Source organism: Psammomys obesus, unplaced genomic scaffold, assembly GCF_907164565.1.
Source record: "Psammomys obesus unplaced genomic scaffold, mPsaObe1.curated_primary_1811, whole genome shotgun sequence".
Lineage (NCBI taxonomy): Eukaryota > Metazoa > Chordata > Mammalia > Rodentia > Muridae > Psammomys > Psammomys obesus.
The window spans coordinates 8,374,851-8,396,552 of record NW_026596085.1 but is presented as its reverse complement, the minus strand read 5'-3'; the positions used below and the strand labels follow the sequence as shown (position 1 = coordinate 8,396,552).

At 39.8% G+C, this 21,702-nt stretch overlaps 1 protein-coding gene across 2 annotated transcripts in view; it reads left to right on the top strand.

The window, feature by feature from the left end:
• Window positions 1-21,702, top strand: part of Cntn1 (contactin 1) — a 301,145-nt gene that overhangs the window by 233,590 nt on the left and 45,853 nt on the right. For both annotated transcript variants that reach the window (XM_055626902.1, XM_055626903.1), the window contains exons 16-20: window positions 4,919-5,077; window positions 8,026-8,175; window positions 14,851-14,921; window positions 16,674-16,908; window positions 20,481-20,584. In XM_055626902.1, coding sequence (XP_055482877.1) covers window positions 4,919-5,077; window positions 8,026-8,175; window positions 14,851-14,921; window positions 16,674-16,908; window positions 20,481-20,584 — 719 coding nt within the window. The remainder of the gene's footprint in view (window positions 1-4,918; window positions 5,078-8,025; window positions 8,176-14,850; window positions 14,922-16,673; window positions 16,909-20,480; window positions 20,585-21,702) is intronic.

Sequence of the window (21,702 nt, the reverse complement as noted above, 5' to 3'; positions counted from 1 at the left end):
TTCCTTCCTTCCTTCCTTCCTTCCTTCCTTCCTTCCTTCCTTCCTTCCTTCCTTCCTTCCTCCACCTCATTTTCTACTCTTTTTATCGCCCCAAGTATTTAATAGGCATAAGAAAAACTAATAACTTGACTTTGCTAGAGCTAGTCACAAATATGATCAGTTAATTACCTACCTTATGCCCTTTTAATTAAACATAACATTTGTATTAATTCTTTGAGCATTTCACACATTCATACAATGTACGTTGATCATACTCATCCCACTCCCCTCCCAACTCCTCCGAGATTATCCCTCACAGTCCCTCCTCCCAACTTCAGGCCCTCTTTTTTAATTTATGGAACCCATATACCCATGGGTCAGATAATTGACTCTCTTCCACCCCCAGGAACGGTCACCTTTCAATAGTACCTCTTCAGCCAAGGGTAGAAATTGCAAGCCCTTCCTACTTGAATGTTGAAGTGTAGACTGGTTTGATCTTGTGCTGGTTTTGTGCAGTCAACTGTATGAGCTCATGAGTGTATCCTATGACTCATTTGCCCTGGTCTTCCTTGACCTTTGGCTCTTTAATATTGCTATCCCTTCTTCTGGGATTGCCCATGAGCCTTGTAGAAAGCCACCTTTCATCTTTAATAATAAAAACAAATTGAAAAGTAAAATGATTCAAATTCCAAGGCCCCTTCCAGATGATGGACTTTTATGTTTCATGATAATGTAATTTTGAGATGAAAATGTGCTCATGGAAATCCTTATCTTCTGGATGAGAATGTCCTAAATAAATGCTAAGTATATGGTAAAATGCTGAGAAAGGTATGAAATAGCCCGATTGCTCATATTCTTCCTGATGTCCATTCTTCCCATAAGGATGTATTGAGAGTGGATGGTGATGGGAGGAAAGAAAGAAGGGGAGAAAGGAAGGAGAGGAACCTTAAAGTGACAGTTATGTTCACCGCCCCACCCCCACATCTATTAACAAGAGACTCAGGAGAGTGTTGGCCTGTTTACTGCCTTCTCTTGTGCTGAGGCACAGCTTCTCTTTTCTCATTTTCTACCACAGTGCTATCATTCTGGACAGAAACCCAGCCAAGTAACACCAGCGACCACTGCCTCAAAGCCTCCTGTGGGAAATGTTAGCAAGCCTGGCCTGGGGTTAGTGCAGGCCATCCGGAATTCCATGCTCTGCCTTAACTTCACTGTCCGGATTTTCCCTCCCTTTCATCAAGTGCCACAGAAAACACATTATCTTCTGGGGTCCCCGCTGCTTTAAAATGATAACTGAGCAGCTCTTGTTAGAGTAATTACTACTTCCAGGGGCTGTGAGTTCTAGAAAGCTCTTTCAGAAATAATGCCAGCTAATGTCTTCTAAAGGTTCTGAGGACCAGGCCTGCCTGGAACAGAATTCCTTAAAGTTGTTATTTCAGTCACAACAACATTCTTTTATTATTTTAATTTTTTGTATTAATTACAGTTTATTCGCTTTGTATCCCAGCTGTAGCCACGACCTTCATTCCCTCCTAATCCCTGCCCTCTCTCCCTCATCTCCTTCCATGTCTCTCCCCAAGTCCACTGATAGGGGAGGTCCTCCTCCCCTTCCATCTGAACGTAGCTATTCAGGTTTCATCAGGACTGGCTGCATTGTCTTCCTCTGTGGCCTGGTAAGGCTGCTCCTCCATCAGGGGAAGGTGATCAAAGAGCCAGTCACTGAGTTCATGTCAGAGACAGTCTCTGTTCCCCTTACTAGGGAACCCATTTGGATACTGAGGTGCCATGGACTACATCTGAGCAGGGGTTCTAGGTTATATCCATGCATGGTCCTTGGTTGGAGTATCAGTCTCAGAAAAGAGCCCTGTGCTCAGATATTTTGGTTCTGTTGCTCTCCTTGTGGAGCTAATGTCCTCTCCAGGTCTTCCTATCTCCCCATTCTTCATAATATTCCCTGCACTCTGCCCAAAGTTTGGTTATAAGTCTCAGCATCTGCTTTGTAGAGTCTTTCAGAGAGGCCCTCTGTGGTAGGCTCCTGTCCTGTTTCCTGTTTTCTCCCTTTTCCAATGTCCATCCCATTTGTCTTTCTGAGTGAGGACTGAACACAACATTTTAATGCTGAACTTGTGTTCCTCCCATTTGCATATAAGGAAACAAGAGCTCCTCCATACCCTAAAAACCCTGACAAGTTAAATTTGGGTGTGAATTTTAAAGGCATACCTACTTTTAAGAGTCAAGTTTCAACTTTTTAATATGATTTTTCCCCCTCTGGGTGAAAGTTCTACCTAGGAGACAAACATAAGAAATGACCAGGTGAGAGGGCTGGAGAGATGGCACAGCCACTAAAGGCTAAAGCCCACAACCTGAAGAATAAGACATTATGAGGCAGAAAATTCTATTTTCTATTAGATGAAGTATTACAAATATTAGCAATAAGGGACTTTAGGGTGCTGGCCACTCTTTTTGTCTGATCCCTCAGCTATACCTCCTGTTAATATAGTATCTCACAGTTACGACATATGTGAACAAAGAGTGCCTCGTCCATGACTATAAGGGCATGAGCTGTGATCAGTTCTTTCATATGGTCAACAATATACAGGCCTCATAAGGCAGGCATGCATCAGAGAGTGACATGAAAAATAGCAACTACCTATTTTCTCAATAATGTTGTTTTCCGGTCACTGAACAGCTCAGTGAAATTACAATGCACGCAGTGTTCCTAACAAATATACTAACGTATGCAGTTTCATCTGGTGTTTGTGCAATATTGCTCCCCTGAAGCTCCAAGAATTTCAGAGAAAAAAAGGTGGGGAAATGATGTGCCCAGAGAAGGTAAAAGCTAAACTTGAGAGTTCCATCTTAAATTCCGTGTAACGTACTAATGCTCAGCAGAACCTAAATGCATCATGGAAGCCCTTCTTCCTTTAAAAATAGCTTTTCTCCTCCTTTCTCTTTCTTTTCTATTTTAATTATCCAAAACTCCATGCTCAGTTCTTGATTTGAAATGATCGGGTAAGGGTCTAATTAACACGATGTGCTGTGTTTCAGTCTGGTTTTCATACATTAAAAAAAATTGTGGTATATTCTCTTTGAATAGCAAATGCACTCTTTATTATGTACATATCTGTATTTGTTTCACATTAAATAAAAGTACACTCGTAGATGAATTTCAAAAGCTTATTTACCTTTTATTGTATTCATATGTATTATGCCAAGCAATAAATTTACTGCCGGCAACAGGGTGTGTCTTGTCTTCCTCGAGATTGGCAAAGGTGTGGGGTGTTACCCATCCTCTATAAAACCAAACTGCACATGCAAGAAAAGCCACCAAGTGCACTCACACTTTATAGAACAGCTAAAGAAACTGTTACCTGAAAGAAAGACAGGCATGTGCATTAGCGCAATTCACTATTTTTTAAAAAATCTACTTAAACAAATAGATTTTTAAAAAAATCTATTTAAACAAACAAATTGGTGGCAATTTATATATTTGATAGGCACAATGCAGTTAGAGACACCTTTGTAGTAGAGGGGGAGTCATGTGGAGGAATTTTTCTGGATATGAGCTAGATGTGTCTTAACCAAAATGATTTTAACAGCAAGCAATGGCTGCTATTTTATTACTTAAAGGACGTCCCTGGACCTCATTTTCAAGAAGGAAAAAATGAGGACCAGAAATAGAAGAATCTTGGATACCGTTTCTTGACATTTGCCAACATTTACTATTTCTATGTTTTCAAGTCGAAGAGATGTGAAAACACCTAATGTATTCATTTCAGCATGGTGTCATCAGTTTAGAGAATATATAGGTAGCAGTTTTTGCACAATGTAGCACCTATGGAATCCTGCTTATGTTCTGGAATGATAAGTCTTGATTCCTAAGTCCTCTAATGTGGTGCTTCCAGAGCATGATCCTCCCAGTGGAAAGTTATCTTCAATATTTTACATGAGTAGAGATAGCTCTCTTAATATAGTTTATTTTAATTGCTATCACTAACATGACATTTACCAGCCAAATGATATATAAAGTGGTTTTCAGAAATCTAAGTAAAATAGATTGCAGCCATTATCATTATGGTTAAGGTTATAGAACACAGGTTGTAAGAAGGTACTTATTCCATCTTGACAGAATTGATGAAAGACCAGACCAAATATTCTCCTATTTGAACTGAATATCTGAGTCATGCATCCAGTAGGTGTTCGTTAAGGCTCAACACACTAATTCATGTCGGCCTCACTGAAGACAAGTGCACTCTTTCATGTGTCAAGTGATTTTATTTATATCAGGAGTAAAGTGCTTGGGTTTTGTTTGTTTGTTTTTGAGACGAGGTTTCTCTGTGTGTAGCCTTAGCTGTCCTGAACTTGTTTTGTAGACTGGGCTAACCTCAGACCCACAGAGATCTGCCTGCCTCTGCCTCCCTGAGTGCTGGAATTACAGGCGTGTGCCACCTTGCCCAGCTGTAAAGTGCTGTTTTTTTTTTTTTAATCTGTACGTTTTAAAGCTATTTATTTGTTTTGTGCATTTATTTATTTATTTACTTACTTATTTACATGAAGGTCAGAGGACAATTCCATGTGTCTGGGGGTTAGAAGACAACTTTCGGTCAGTTCTTTCTTTCAGCCATGAGAGCCCTGCAGATTGAACTCAGGTCATCATTTTGGTGGCAAAATGTTTCTACTTGCTGACCATATTGCTGGCCCACTGCCTATTTATAATGGTGGCATTTTTTTGCCTTCCTAACAAATAGACAAATGAAAGAATGAAGCAAAAACAAACAGAGGATATGCCATCACTTCTTATTGCCTACATTTGAGAGAAGAGCACCCACACAAACTGCATTGTTTAGAATAACAGCTAGGGGGAGATTTGTGTATTCTCACGTATGTTTAATTCACTAACTGAGACTCACTGATTTATTACCCACATTTTTCATCCCAGGTCCCCCAGGCCCTCCAGGAGGCCTGAGAATAGAAGACATCAGAGCTACCTCTGTGGCACTAACTTGGAGCCGTGGCTCAGACAATCACAGCCCTATCTCTAAATACACGATCCAGACCAAGACTATTCTCTCAGATGACTGGAAAGACGCAAAGACGGGTGAGTGTGTATGTCTAATTGGTCTATTCATATTTACATATGATTTTCTTTTCTTTTTTTTCTTCTAATTTTATTTTTTCTCCCTCCAAGCCTCCTTATGTCCCCTATCCCCAGTCCCCCTCAAGTCCCCCTCAACTGCCCAAACTGATGGTCCCTTTTACTTTTATTAGTGTTGTTACATAGATACACACATAAATGCATAAATATATAAATACAGACTGCTAACCGTGTTTGGTGCTGCTTATCCGGGTATGATTTCAGGGCTGAACATTTGTATTGGATAACCAGTTAGTAGGCTCTCCGCAGTTGAAGCTACTTCTTCCATTTTCAGCAATCATTAGTCGCCTGTTGTTCTTTACCTGTGGTGGAACCCATGATATTTCCGCCTTCCACACCAATATGTCTATCACAATTGTCATTGTTCTTGTCGAGCTATGCTGTTACAGTAACAAGGGTGAAGTTTCCCTGTCATTTCTAGGAGACACAGTCTCACATGTAGCAGACTTCCTGGTCCTATGGCTCTTAAAATCTTTCTGCACTTTTTTCTTGATATTCCCTGAGCCTTAAGTGCAGGAGCTGTACAATAAATATACTTGTTGGGGCTCGGCTCCTGGTGATCAGTCTGAATTATGACCAACTGTGCTTTTTCTGAAATCATCTCCATTTGCTGCAAAGAGAAACTTCTGGGATTCATAGTGAGAGCAATACTCATCAGTAGGTATATAGCTATAAGGGTATGTTTTAGCATACAACTGATATTCTTTTATATTTGCCTAAGGGTGCGTACACATTAAAGCATTGTTTTATAGGTTTTAAGTACATTCATTAATAATTTAAAAGGCAGAGCTCAATCTTGAATGATCTTCCCTAAGAGCAACCTACCCTGTTTTCTTGAATCAGGGTTCCTCACTGTCCTGAGGTGTGTCGACCAACTTACATTAGCTGGCCAGCAATCCCGAGCGTCCTCCACTCTCTGCTTTCCAATGCTACAGATACAGCATGCTCCTGTATTCCCAGCACTCTTTTCTCTTTCATTCTTTCTAAGGTTTCATTTTTATGTAGATGAGTGTTTTGCCTACATATAAGGAAGTACACCACATGTGTGTCTGTTGCCATGGAGGTCAGAAAGAGGGCATCATGTCCCATGAAACTGGAGTTACAAAAAGGTTGTGAGCCACCATGCGTGTGCTGTGAAACAAACCCAGGTTCTCTGCAAAAGCACATAGTGCTCTTAACTTTTGAGCCAACTTACAAGCTCCAGGCTCAGTATTTTTATGTTCTGGAGACTGAATTCAAATCCAAATGCATACTGAGCAAACACTTTGTCAAGTCAGCTATCTCCTCAGCCCCTTCCAATTGCCTGCAGAAACAAGAAACATCTCCCGTGTTCTTGCGGCCATATTACTTCACTGTCTGCCTCCACAGTCACACTGCCTCCTTCCTTTGGTGGGGTTTCTCCTTTATGTCCCTTATGGAGACACTTGTCATTGGACTTAGGTGGTCCCACAAGGAAGTTAATGGCCTTATTTAAACAAACAAACAAACAAACAAACAAAAAAAAGATCTGGCTTAAAAAAAATCTCTAGCTAAAACTTCTCTGCTGAGACTGTGTTTCATACCAGGTAACACACAGGTTCTGGATTCAGACATGGACATATTCTTGGCTATCTTATTGTTTAATATGGTACAGTCTTATTTATATAGGCAGCTCAAAGTCAAAGAAAAGAGTAACATAGGAAAGAGGAGCCATCCCACACAGAGTCATAACAACGAGTTCTGTTTCTCCCTTATTTGATGAAAAGAACATTTTTTACTTTTTATTGATTCAAACCTTTACTTGCCCTCTTTCCATTATCTAAAATGAAATTCCTCATCATGTGGACTTAAGCACATTTGAAGATTTTATGTGAGGGAATGCTAATGGAGTTAGAAGATAGGGAGATAGAGTAAAAACAGAGAGAAGAGGACACCAGTGTTTCAAAGTTTCAAATCACAATGTCAAAAATGTATGTTCAATCTTTTAAGCAAAGCATTGGCAAGATGATAGGACAATTGACAAAATTGGTGTTCAAAAGGAACAGACTTAGGCAAGTAGTGGCCTGGGCCAGCCCTGGCTGCCAGACAGTTTTAAGGTGAAAACTAGACAGTGAGCATAGTATCCTCGAAGGCTGCGTGTTTATGATCTGCATAAACAGGTGACAGTATCCCAAATAGTAACGTGAGGAGTCACAGGCAATCCTAAAGAAACAAATTCTCCATCTAGGATACAGGAATTTACATGCGCTTGTGTGTAGGCTGATTATTAAAAACACGTAGAAATGTTTGAGGCAAGCTTAAACTAAAATGTACGCCTGTCTTGGTTGTGTATTTTTATCATATCTCAACTAAATAAGCAAGATAAGGTCCTATCTTATGATAATTTATTATCGCTCACGAGTAGCCTGAATGCTGAGAACTTATATATGAGTCTAGCTCCAGCTGATGCAAGTCTTCAAAACCTGCAAACAATATTTTTTGCTGTCATTTTTTAATTTTATCAGAAAATCATTTGCTGTCTACGGACCCTACTAGTGGGAGATCACCCAGTTTTTGCCTTAGGAAATCGTCCTAGACTCTGCTCCAAGAAAACAGCTTTTTTTCTACTCAAAGTGTAGCCCAGGGATTAGGAGCCAGGATGGAGCTTGGGGCTTGGCAGAGGGGCAGGGTCCCAGCCCCCACCTCAGATTTTCTAGACAGGCAAATCACATACATAAGTGCCACTCTTGCTAGTTTGTTATCAATGATCTTTTCTCTCACACTCTTCAACTCTGTATTTGTCATTGCCAGATTTGTTTTTTTTTGTTTGTTTGTTTTATGTCAACCCGGTGTATATGTGCAATCTCGCTGAAAGAGTGAAAATGGCGGATTGAGCCTACTACTAATCTCTATTTGATGTCAATTTTATTTAGACCCCCCAATCATTGAAGGAAACATGGAGGCAGCGAAAGCGGTGGATTTGATCCCCTGGATGGAGTATGAATTTCGAGTAGTAGCGACCAACACTTTGGGTACCGGAGAGCCCAGTATACCCTCAAACAGGATCAAAACAGATGGTGCTGGTATGTGCAAGGACCTTTGAACATTTTCACAAAGCAACAGTACAATAGCAGTTTAATATGTACTAGAATGCATTGGTAACTACCCCCTGAAATCAGTGGTTCATCTAGAGAGGTGTATGTAGCCAAAAACAACAAAAAGTAAATGTTAATGTTTTTCTTACATGAGTTATATAAAAATCTGTAAATTTTATATTTTATCATGTTGTTTTTTGGCTACACAGAATTTTAGAATTTGCAGACTTTTATATAATGTATTGACTATAGTAATTATAGAAATGTATAAAAATAATGTATTTTCAACATTAATTTTATTAAAATCTATAAATTTCTTATTTTCTCAGCATATTCCACCAGAGATTATTGAAATGAAGTTTGTGTGTAGAATATATGGTCTTTAATGTAAATTGTGAGTCTTAACAAGGAAGACACTGGATTAAACAGGGTCAATGATTTGGGAAGTTCTCCATTTTCATGACTCACAGAGACATTTACAGATGAATACCCGTGTGACTGGCAGGGGGTAGAGGGCAAGAAAGGTCTGGAGACAAAAGAGGTAGTGAAGGTTCATGGGGGCTTGGCATGACACTGGGGGCATGGCACTGAGGAGTCACAGCATAAGACACCGGGTATGTTCCCTTCAGGTGTCATTCTAACTAGGTTCTCAGGACAGTTCAACCAATTCTGATTTATATTTTCATGCTACATGCCAATTTCATTCAAATACCTTTATTTTATGAAGTACTTCGTTCTTTCTTTACCTCATATTTACAAAACAAAATGCCATTCTAATGCTTTTTTTTCTTTTTTTTTTTTTTTTGCTATTTTCTATCTATCAAAAAAAATCAAACAAACATTTTTCAGGCTCTCTGAGTTCATTTATTTTTAACATTCCTTCCCAAAAATCAGAGCTTTCTTTGAGCTAAAGATTCTGATGATTGACTGGCTTTAAAATTCTGCTGTCTTCGCTTAATGTCACTGACCCACGTGTTTGGCTGCCCCAGTTCCTTGACAGTTCTATCTCCGAATAGAACTCTAACTTTTAATATCATGGATACTGCTATCAGTGAGCTAGCTACCTAGTTCTTCAGTTCTGTGCAGTTTTAATGACATGTGGACCGCCATCCGTGAGCTAACTCGTTATAGTTCTGTACAGTTTTGTGCAGTTTTCAAGGTAAACATGATAGTGGCAAAAGAAAGGAAATGTAATCAAAACCCCTGGTTTGTTTTGGAAGTGCTAGTCCAGTGCTCATTAATGGGTTGGACACTTTTGAATAGTTGACTTAAGTCAAGGTACCATATACATAAGATCCAAAGTTCAAATCCAGATGTCTGAGGTTCATCTTCCAGATCACTCGGCTATCTCTTCAAGATAGCGTTTGACGCAGGACTCTGAACTCTCCTCCGCTTTATGAACTTGGGTTAGAATCCTAACGGAGGCTTGAGTTTCTTCATTAGTTAACAAGATAAATGTCACCAGAATTTTTGTTTTAGTTAGTCTCCCTATAAAATGAGCTGGAACATTCTGTTTTCTTTATACCACACACATACCACACACATACCACACACATACCACACACACACACACACACACACACACACAAATTCATTAGGAAAAATAAGTAATCCGAGTGGAAACTGTAAGGGACACAGACACCGCATTAGCAGGTCTTGGGCTTGTTTACTTATAGTCATCTTAGATGCCACCTTTGTTGCAATGGTGGCTCCTGTGTGAGGACTGAACACATTTATCCCCTTCTTGAGAAACAAAGAAAAACAAATGGAGCATGACTTGACTGGCGGTTTTGACCACAGAATTTCATACCACGAAATCAGACTTGATTTGTTGGAACAAGCATTCATTTCAGAATAAAATTTTAGAAATATCCCAAGTGTTTAAGCTGGGTTAGGTAAATATTTCTGTTACACCATGATAACATACCTGTCTCAAGTTTTGGCCAATTTTTCTCATTTGAGTTGGATTAAATTTCTATAGTGTGAACAGTGTCTTTCCTGAATACCAGTTTTCTTAGTGAATACTGTTCCCAGAGCACAAGGAAATCTTTGGTATTGCTCTTCCATAAGGACTTCCCTTTGTCTTAATAATTTTGATACAAATTGTGTGTCACCATTCCAGATGTTACAGAAAAATAGGTTAAGCTTATACCAATATGTGATACAAAATTCAATTCATTTGAGTCCACATCCCTCTTCTGGAGACAGGGTATGGTGCTGGGCTGCTGACTATTGCAACCCGAGCATCACCGCATCAGAGCTCGGGGACTCAGGGCACATTCCTTCACAGTTACTTAGTATGAAAACTGCAGAGAACAGCTGAGCGAACTCTTTAAATTCTGCCAAGTGTATTATCCAGTAACATTACTAGTATATAAAATTTTATTGTCATTATTCTGTGTGATAGCAAGTTTAGAAAATACACTAGAATGACATATGTTTTCCATAAACAGATAAAATAACACCTGAATTCTTTAATCCTCTCACTTCTTCTAAACAAACAAAAAAAATAATAATAACTGCAATGGGATCTTCAAAGCAAATTTTATTGTGCATCATGATTTCTGCTTAAAACCTTAATTTCTGCCAAACTAAATGTCCTCACCTGACCTGAGTTACGTTTTCATTATGAGTCCACTGAGTGAGTTGTGCTACAGTCTCTTTGTATTTATAAATAGTAAACAAGCTTGTGGTCTTGCTAGATGAGATATCTTAGAGTCCATACTAGTTTTCATCTTCCAACAGGAAAGCATCTTTTTACAGTAGAGCCATGTAAGAAATCTTAGCAGTGCGTTCTACCTCCAAGCCAGGGGCTCTGTACTGTTAGCACTTCAGAATTGCACGTTAGTGCGTTTGAGATGACATATTGTGTTTTTGAGATTACAATATGACATTACACTGTGAGATTACAATATGCAATCTCAAAAATAAAATAAACTCTTTAAAAAGAAGAAGCTACACATTGAAGATAGAACACTAAATATCAGTCTTTGGCTTTATAGAATGACATGCAATCATTTTGAATCTCTTATTTTTTTAAATCATAAAATTTTGACATAAAGCAAAATTTTCATCTTTAACTTTTTGTGTTAAAATGACTATACATGATAAGGCACTAATAAACAAAGATAACTTATTAGCATATTTTTGTATCAAAGCCAATATTCAGAAAATATATAATTTTCATATTCAAAAATTTTTAATATTTTTTCTTTTTCTTACTATTTTTATATTCTTATTTATTACTGTGTTTTTTTTTTTTTTTTTTTACAATTTATTCACTTTGTATCCCGGTTGTAGACCCCTCTCTCATCTCCTTCTAGTCCCACCCTCCCTTCCTCTTCCTCCCCTATTCCTCTTCTCTAGTCTACTGTTAGGGGAGATCTTCCTCCCTTATTGTCTGACCCTAGCCTATCTGGTCCCATCAGGACTGCCTGGATCCTCTTCCTCTGTGGGCTGGCTAGGTCACTCCACCAGGGAGAAGTGATCAAGGAGCAGGCAACCTAGTTCATGTTAGAGACTGTCTTTTCTCTCCTTAACTAGGGAGCCCATATGAAGATTGAGCTGTCTATGGGCTACAACTGAGCAGGGGTTCTAGGTGCTGTTATGCATGGTCTTTGATTGATGCATCAGTCTCTGCAGTCCCCACTGGGCCCAGCTATTTTTTGGCTTTGTTGGTCTCCTTGTGTGACTCCTGTCCCTTCTGGGTCCTTCTATATTCTCCTTTTGCTATAAGACTTCCTGATCTCTGTCCAAAGTTTGGCTGTGAGTCTCTGCATCTGCTTTGACTCCCTGCTGGGTGGAGTCTTTTAGAGGACATTTGTGGTAGGCTCCCATCCTGTTCTCTCTCTTCTGCTGATTCCATTGTCTATCTTGTTTTCCCTTCTGAATGAGAATTAAGAACCTTCCCTAGGGTCCTCCTTGTTGTTTAACCTTTTTAGGTCTGTAGATTTCAGTATATTTATCCTATATTATATGGCTAATATCCACTTATAAGTGACCCAGAAATAAATCCACACACCCACAGACACCTGATCTTTGACAAGGAAGCCAAAACCATGCAATGGAAAAAAGACAGCATCTTCAACAAATAGTGCTGGTCTAACTGGGTGTCTACATGTAGAAAATGCAAATAGATCCATACTTATCACCCTGCACAACAGTGAAGTCCAGTGGCTCAAAGACCTCAATAGAAAACCAGACACACTAATTCTGTTTGAAGAAAAATTGGAGAACAGCCTTGAACTCATTGGCACAGGAGACAACTTCCTGAACAGAACACCAAGAACTCAGGCTCTAAGATCAACAAATGAAACCTAGTGAAACTGAAAAGCTTCTATAAAGCAAACGACACCATCAACAGAACAAAACCTCAGCCTACAGACTGGGAAAAGATCTTCACCAACCCTACACTTGACATAATTTCTTAAGTGCCCGTTTTCACACTGTCAAATACAACCTGAAGAAATACTTACTGGAAAATTATTTAAGAACTAAAATGTAAATGGAAATAGTAATCATGATATTGAGTTGATTTCCAAGCTATTTTTGGATCTATAAGCAGACCCACACAGGCTTTTTGGCCAATAGAAACAAATAACTATTTATCCAAAACGCTGGCAAAAGATGATTGAAAACATCTTAGTTTAAAATTATAAATACTATTAATTTACTATTAATAATTTATCATTTTTAAATGTTAGTTCATGTTTGCTTTGATAATTTGTGACTTAAAGAATACCAAGTTTGTTCCCTGTTAAGTGTCTGGGGCCTGAAGCAGAAAGTGCCTGCTAGTGTTGGCCTAGATACATTTTCCTGAGACTGAGCATTCTGTTGAAGGTTTCCTGCTTGAACAGGAGAGTGCCAATTGCTCTCTCCTCTGATTCTATTTAGGCATATTATCCATCAATTTCCTCTGAGGAAAACTGCTTCTACGCTTCTGGAGTAAAAATAATCAATAAGCTAACAATCTAGGCAAAACAGTAAAATATTCTATTAAGAGCTACATTTCATTTGCCTTACCTCTATGGTTTTCTTGTCTCAAGTTTAATAGCATGAGCAGGATGAACAATCTTTGCAAAGAAAATCAGTCTTGAAGTCCTTATTTGAAGCATGCTAGGAAGTACTTAAATTATCATAAAATAAAAGCTATTTGGCTTAATAGACACATAGTCTATTTTTAACTGTTAAAAGATTTACATTAGTTATTATGAAAGGCATTACAAGGAAATGGTTTGCCAAATACAATTGTCCTAAGAAGATGAATATTTGATTCAACACATTTTATGTAACAGTTTACACAAGGCTACTTTGAAATTAGCTCCCCATGACCACTCTGCTTGTAAAACAGTATGTGATTTATTGATTTTAGGGAAATATGCTTGCTAATTTGTCCATAGCAAACAGAGTTGTTATGGGCTAACAGCATTTACAGTTTACAGTTGTTTTAACAGCCTGGACTACGATATATGTAACCAACATATAACATATATTGATTATATATGCATATACTTTATGTATGTTATATTTTATAAAATATATAGTACGTGCTATACTATATATTAACTGGTGAGCTACAGTTCACCTCTAACATACTTGTATGCCCAACGTCACCTTCTAGGGCACATGTGGTGACAGTTGAATAGTGAATTTTCTCTCAGGCTTCATGCTAATGTTGTCGTGAGAAAGGAGGACGGCAGAGCTTGATGGTCAGAAGGAAGTTATATAACTTATGATAGGTTAGTGAATGATGGGTGCTCATAGTCCCTGTGGAATCGACTAGCTGACTGTTTAGTCTTCTAGGCCAAAACAATCCTGAGCAGCCACTGTCTTGTTTGTCACATGTGTTCTTGTTTCTGGGACGCTAACGTACATCTCTCATCAAGGAATCTTTTTGGCTGGCTTGGAAATTTTAAAATGTGTTTCTTTGAGTCACAGTTCTCTGTTAGACTCCGATGTCTCCTAAATATGACCTCACTGGGTACATTTTGAGACAGGTGTGGCTAGGTGCTCTTGTGAAAAGACTTAGGGATGCCTGGCAGTACTAACACTTCATCTCCTTAGGGTGACAACAGATCTGGGGTGACAGCGCACATGGAGCCAATGCCTTTGTGTAGGAAAATGTTGGTCCACCTTGCTGAGAGTGGAGGGACAGACAGTTGCAGTTCAAAGCCAAGTTCATGTGTTCAGCAAGAGGCAGTGCCTGACCTGGAGGGTTTTCAAGGAGAAAGCAAAGCAGGCTAAGCAGCTAAACGCAAGTTGGGTTCTAAAAGAGTGAGAGGGAGAGATTTCTGGGACTTAAAGGGAAAACAAATGGTGGATTGTTAAAAAAAAAAATCAGTTATTATGGGGTCCAGTACAAACCAGCTCTGTGAGTTCCTCCATGCACATCTGTGTGTGAGTTCTCCCATGTAAATCAGTGACAGAAGTGTACTAACCAGAGAGTTAGAAAAGAATGCATTAAAGAGAGTTCTCCGGTGCAGAAACAGGGTATAATCTCCAACCCACACAGATGCACACCTCTGTCAGTGAACGAGGCACTCCTGCTGAAGCTGGCTTAGCTCTGTGGATAAAAAAGGCGTGGTTTCTGTGGTAAATGAGAGCTTCACCAGGAGAGGAAATATTCATAGCTTTTACCTTCTTGTCATTTTCAACTTGTTCCAGCGCCAAATGTGGCTCCCTCAGACGTCGGAGGCGGCGGTGGAAGCAACAGAGAGCTGACAATAACATGGGCGGTAAGTATTAGCCAACCGCACAGAGGAGGGGATGTGCTCTCTGCTTTTAATTGCAAAACCAGTTGTTTATTAAAAGAGGTTGCAAATAAAAAGGAATACTCGACTCACGCAAAAGAACAATGGGTAACTTTTCCCCATAACTGCACAACAGATTTCACCTGTCTTACTGTGCTTGGCAAGAAGTTTCTGTGACCAACAGCTCAATAGACGTTGGCCTAGAAGACTAAACACCGAGCTATTCCTTTCCACAGGGACTGTGAACACACACTGCCCACTCTCCTATCGTAAGTTATATACCCTTTAGCCTGGACATTTATACTCTAAATACTACGGCTAGAGACATTATACGGTAAAGACATTGAATCCACTTCTGAACAGAACACCAGATCTCACCCAAGTCTTACCTCAGCCATACTGTAATCCATCTTAAACTGTTCTGTTAGAGTCACACCCAAAAGCAAACATTTCATTTGGTTTTCATGACTGATAAGAAAATCTCATGTCTAGGTTTTCAAAGCAAGGAGATATGCGTGCAGCCACAGTTGTCTGAGTAGGACTCCGGCACCTATGCTGACATCCTCCTTACGACCCACCCAGTCTGTATATTTTAGTCTTTGATGGTTGAAGATAATAAAGAGTTACAACAAGGCACTGAAGATGGCAAGAAAATTGCCAGGCTTTATTTCTTGCATGAATTAAACTCATGCAAAAAGTGGATATTTAATGAAAAGTGACTTAACTCTGCTACATGGCCATTTAAGTCAAATCTTCAGGTGCTGTTTAGGGGAAAAGTCTTTTGCTAATGTGTGTTTGTGTGTGTGTGTGTGTGTGTGTGTGTGTGTGCGTGTGCATCTGCTTGTTAGAGTCAATACTGTATCACAAAGCAAACATTATCTAAAATAGACCTTCAGAAGGACAGGTAGAAGGTATTAGAACTACCTTTAGCTCAGGGTCGTCAGCTTCATTACAAACCTCTGTGTCAATGACATATGTCTTCCACAGAAACCCCGAGTAAGCTTCGGGAACTGAAACATGGCTGCAGTGCTCAGTAAGCATGTGCCCAGAGCCAGCCCCTTACCCATGAGAGTGGCACCACCTTTCTCCCCAGGCACCCACACTCCTATTCCTCCTAAAACACTTTCTGGTGGCGACATAGAGATTCTGGAGTCTGGATTCATGTCATGGATGGCCTCTCATGTCTGCAGTTCAGTCATTCACCCTGTACCTTTTCAGCCATGCTCTAGGTTTGAAGGACGAAAAGAGAAAGGAAATGCATGAAACTCCTGCCTTTGTATAACTTATTTTTCAGGAGTTGAGGAGCAGTAGACAGTGAACGAAAATGTGTGGAATTGATTGTGACAGTTTGAAAGGGAAAAGGAGAGGAAGCCAGAAAGTGGCACAGGGGTACTGTAGGTTCTTAGAATGGCAGATTGCATGGGCTCAAAAATATTGTATGGGAGGTAGTACTTCTCCTCCAGTGAGGGGAGGAAAAATTAACTGGGAGTAGATGACAGGGGATTGGGGGCACACAGGTGTTCAGTGAGCAGCTAGTACACCATTCTGGGAATGACATCACCTCAGAGGTGAAAATACTTCTGTGCTTTGGCATCTTCAACTACCACCAATTTATGAAAAACAAGTCTTTTTTTTTTTTTTCACCAAGAGCATGCATCCCCGTGTGACTCTATGCTCATAGGACTTTTCCATATTGACAGTATAACCAAGCTGTTTGTTATTTGAATTTTTACTTAGCCATTGTCAAGAGAATACCACTACGGTAACAATTTTGGTTACATAGTGGCGTTTAAGCCATTTGATGGAGAAGAATGGAAGAAAGTAACAGTTACTAACCCAGATACCGGCCGCTATGTCCACAAAGACGAAACCATGACCCCTTCCACTGCGTTTCAAGTAAAAGTGAAGGCGTTCAACAGTAAAGGAGATGGGCCCTACAGCCTCATTGCGGTCATTAACTCAGCACAAGACGGTAGGTGAATGAGAGGCCTTGCTGGCCTCACAGAGGAGGACAACTGTATTCCCTGGTACGGTCTAGCTTCTTTTCTTTCAACCCTCGTCTATTAAGATCTTTGTATATTACTGGGTGTTCAGTAAGCAAGTATTCTCTGGAGCCAAATTTAAATGTCAGTTTTCCAAATAACAGATGTGTGCAAAAAATTTTTATGTCCTTTTCGTTTTTGTGATTCCGTCCTTTTAAATTAGGAAATCATTCTTAAAACCACTGGCTGAAGACGAGCAGTCACTGTATTATGATTTTAATGTTGAGGCCTAATTCCTCCATACTTGAATAACTTCATGGAGTCTACGTTTTTTCTGTGTGTTTTTAAAAGAATATTTTATTATTCTGTGTAGGTGGGTATTTTGCCTACATGTACATACACCATGTGTTTGTCCAATGCCTGTAGAGGGTTTCTGATCCCCTGGAAATGAAGTTAAAGATGGTTGTGAGCCCTCATGTGAGAACTGAACCTGCGTCCTAGGGAAGGCCGGTGTTCCTGATCACTGACTGAGCCGCTTCTTCAGCCCAGGAGTCTATGTAGTTTCAAATACCACTACAAGATAAAAGGCCCTGAATTGGTTATCCGATACCAAGTGTTCAGCCCTAAGTTTTATATACATACAAGTAACAATAAAAACAAAATCAGCAGGCCATTTTTTAATGACAGTTCAACGACAGCTAAAATCCAACAGCAACAATTAAAGAAATAGAAGCCACGAATTTTAGAGAGAGCAAGGTGGGGAGGGTTGAGGGAAGAAGAGAAGACAAAAAAAATGATGTATTTTGTAAAAGTGTGCAGAATTTTAATGTGAAATTTGTCTCATGTCAGAATTTAAGTACGTTTTGTTATTACGATTAGATGTGTGTGTGTGTGTGTCTGTGTCCTGCACCTGAGTGTTAGTGTTCGGGCTTATGGGTATGCACATGTGAAGGTCAAGGGGAACCTTCGGGTGTTTTACCTGCGGTAAAGTTCATCTTGAGTTTTTGTTTGTATTGTTGTTGCTGTTGTTATGAGAAGAGGTCTCTCACTATTCTGAACACTATGAGTAGAGTGGGCTGGCCAATGAGCAGCAGGCATCCCCCTGCCTCTGTCTCCCAGCTCGTGGGTCACAAATGTGTACCTCAGTACTCAGCTTTTTGCCTTTCTTCATGTAGTCTGGGAATCAAGCTTGGGTTCTGCCGTTCGCAGGACAAGCTCTCTACCAACAGAGCTATCTCCTCCAGCCAGTTGAAATTGTTCTTCAAAAGATAAAAGTGTCTGGTAGGCCGTTTGAGGATAGGGCAGCGATACTATCATGGCTCTTCGTTTTCTGGAAATGTTCAGTAAACTAAGCATATTGGTCAGGGTGTCAGTCTACAGATGGAAACAGCACACCGTTTTAGGCCGTTTAAACCGAGTTAGTTCGCTTTCTGGGATTTTTCCAGTTAAACTGCTAAGTTCTTTCCTATGTATATTCCTATCTAAAGATTTAAGGCGGGGACCACTGAGATGGCTCAGTTGTCCATGTCCTTACTGTGCAAGCATGAAGATGTGAGATGGGATTCTTGCATATAGAAAAAGTGAGGAGCTGTAGTTGTGTCTGTGATCTCAGTGCAGGGAGGTGGAGACAGGAAGATCAGTGGTGCTTACTGGCCAGCCAGGCTAGCCAGGTCCACTGACCCTGTGTGAAGAAAGCACGGCATAGAAGCAGGCGAGGATATGTGAGGACAATCCCCTTCACCTCCACAACATGCACACACATGCATATGTTCCTTTGTGCTCATGACACAAATATATGATAGGGCCGGGAGGTGGCTCTCCTGGCTAAGGGCTTCTTGGAAGGACAAGATCTCAGATTCCCAAAATCCATGTGCAACTCAAGCTGGCTTCAAACTCCCAATAGTCCTTCTGTCCCAGCCTTCTGAAATCACAAGTGTGTGCCACCAGCCTTTCAACATATTATTCCAAAACAAATGTGGAGCTGCTTCTTAGAAGTCAATTGGAATTTTTAACATATATTTCTTATTAGTTTTCATCTTTCTTAAAAAAAAACATAATTTGTTTCAAATTATCCTATGAGATCTTTAAAAACAAGCTTGTTATTTTACATATAAAATATTACTTTAAAACACAGACATAAAAGGTGGTCAGCTAAGTAATTTTTATCAACTAAATAAACTGAATACCTCCAGATAATAAAAGGTAAAAATCATTTAAACTTAAACACAGACAAAGAGCACTCTGAGTACCATATTTTATTCCCCTTATGTGATCTGTCAGCTTGGTGCTGAAAACAGGACTCCATCTCACAGAGAAAATACAAGTTAGAATTATTTCAATTATCTTTTTGTCCAGTGTCAGTTTCATTCTACTGTCTCACCTAATGCCGTAGTCAGCTTTTAGGCAAAGGTCAGGCTCTTATCTATTCAGTCATGACTGTTTACATTTAGTCATATTTTTTTTCTGGAATACTTCGTGAGCCTCATAAAGCTTGCATGTGCTACAACTTTTGGAAGTTGCCAGTCTTTTTCCAGCTTAGACTTCAGTCAAGGGACTGGTTGTTTACCTTGGCTGGGAGAAGCTCACATGTGGGACATTTTTTAGCATTACCAGGATTATGTCTTTTCAGGGAGAGACAATAAAAATTGATCAGCCCTGATTCAAGGTTTCCATGGTTCTTTGTGGAAATTTCACCAGGGATGTAGTTTTTGCTTCTTTTCCTTGGCAGATGAAGCCTTTGATATGTATTTGATTTGATGCCCAGCTGGAAGATTAGGCATGGAAAAGCTCTCCAAAGCCCAAGAGACAGCGATGTCACAACTTGTCTCAAGAATCTTGAACTGCTTTTTAATTTTAGCATGACATCAGAGAGAAAATTTATTAATATTTTTCTCTACTGGTGATTCATATAAATAGCAATAAGAACATTTATTTTTATGGCTGCTTTTATACTAAATACTAATTTACCCATTTTTGCCAGGTAAAAATCTTGAACTCATGTAATTAAATTTGATTTGTATTGAAAGACAATATGGAATTTGTCAGTTGGGAGTGTTTATAAAAGTACAGTATCTGCTAACAGACATTCCCGAGAACACTGAAGTTTCCTGTTTTATGAAAGTGCATGTGTGTGTACGTTTGTGTGTGCCACTGTGTATGCACGTATGTGTGTGTCTGCATGAAGGTGTACACGGCCCTGTGCCTTTGTGTGTTTGTACGCGTGCGTATGTGATCTATGCATGTGGATATGTGTGTGTGGTATGTCTATGTGTGATGTGTCTGTATGAATGCATGTGTAGTCTGTGTATGTATGTGCGTGTGTCAATGTCCATGTAAGTGAACACACATACACACTTGTCACCAGTAACCATGCTTAAAAACAATAGAGACAAAGAAATAGGAAGATTATTACACTTATTTAAAAGATGTTAAGTGACAGTTCTATTTTATTCATATACAAAATAATTTTTATTTGAATGAATTTTTTGTGAACTTTAAGAACTTTATTTGAATGTTTCGTGTAAACTCCTGTCTGAAAAGTCACATTCTCATCCAATTGTAGCTCCCAGTGAAGCCCCCACGGAAGTAGGGGTCAAAGTGTTGTCATCCTCTGAGATATCTGTTCATTGGAAGCATGTTTTAGAGAAAATCGTGGAAAGCTACCAGGTCAGTTAAGCTTATTTTAATCCAAGAAGTGTGTTTATTCATAAATGTTAGCATACGTTTTTATATAATGTGCTTAAACATTCTTTTTTCATTATAATTATTTATTACAATTTATTCACTTTGTAGCCCCTCCATCATGTCTTCTCCATCCCACCCTCTCTTCCTCTTCACCCCTTATGTCTCTCCTCTAGTCCACTGAGAGTCGAGGTCCTCCTTCCTCTACCATCTGACCCTAGCCTATTAGGTCTCATCAGGACTGTCTGGATCCTCTTTCTCTGTGGCCTAGTAAGGTGACTTTACCAGGGGTAGGTGAACAAAGAGCAGGCAACGGAGTTCATGACAGTGACTGCTCCTGTCCCTGTTCCCCTTACTAAGGAACCTACATGGAGACTGAGCTGCCCATGGGGTACTCAATGTCTGGTGTCCCAAAGGTTAATTTTGTATTGAAAACCCTCTTCTCCTTTGTTGAGTGGTTTAAGTATCTATATGCAAACTGAAAGGAGTAAGAGAGCAATTAGCTTGATCTGATCCCATTATAAATTCTACATTAAGAGACCATTATAACTGTACTAAATATATGCCTCACAATAGTCACATCTGCCCCCTTCCTGGTTAGCCAGGAAAGGAATATGCTCTGGCCACTTGCTCCCAAACTCAAGGACCAAGTGACCACATACAGACTGAGCCTCGCTGAGTGACCACCTACAGTAACCCCTCTGAAACCATGAGGCAATATAATCCATTCCTTGCCTTTCGCTATCATATTTCATCAACAAGTACAGCTGAGAGCAGTTCTGTGGACATGGCAGACCTTCTCCAGATATTTCCTGAGTACTGTATTTGTTACCTTCCCCGTTACATTGACAAGGAGCCAAGCTAAGGCCACTTAGAGTGCACTTTGTCTCCTAGTTTTAGGACTCTGCCCACAGCAGGAGGTAAGGCACGGAGTCATGAGCTGCTGGCACCGCATCATATTGAGCCCACAGGCAAGAAGCAGCTTGGTGTATTCAGTCTGAGACCCCGGTCCGTGGAATCGTACTACCCACCTTTAAGATGGGCCTTCCAACCTCTCAATCTAATGTAGAGAATTGCTTGTAAACCTACCCAGAGATTTAGCT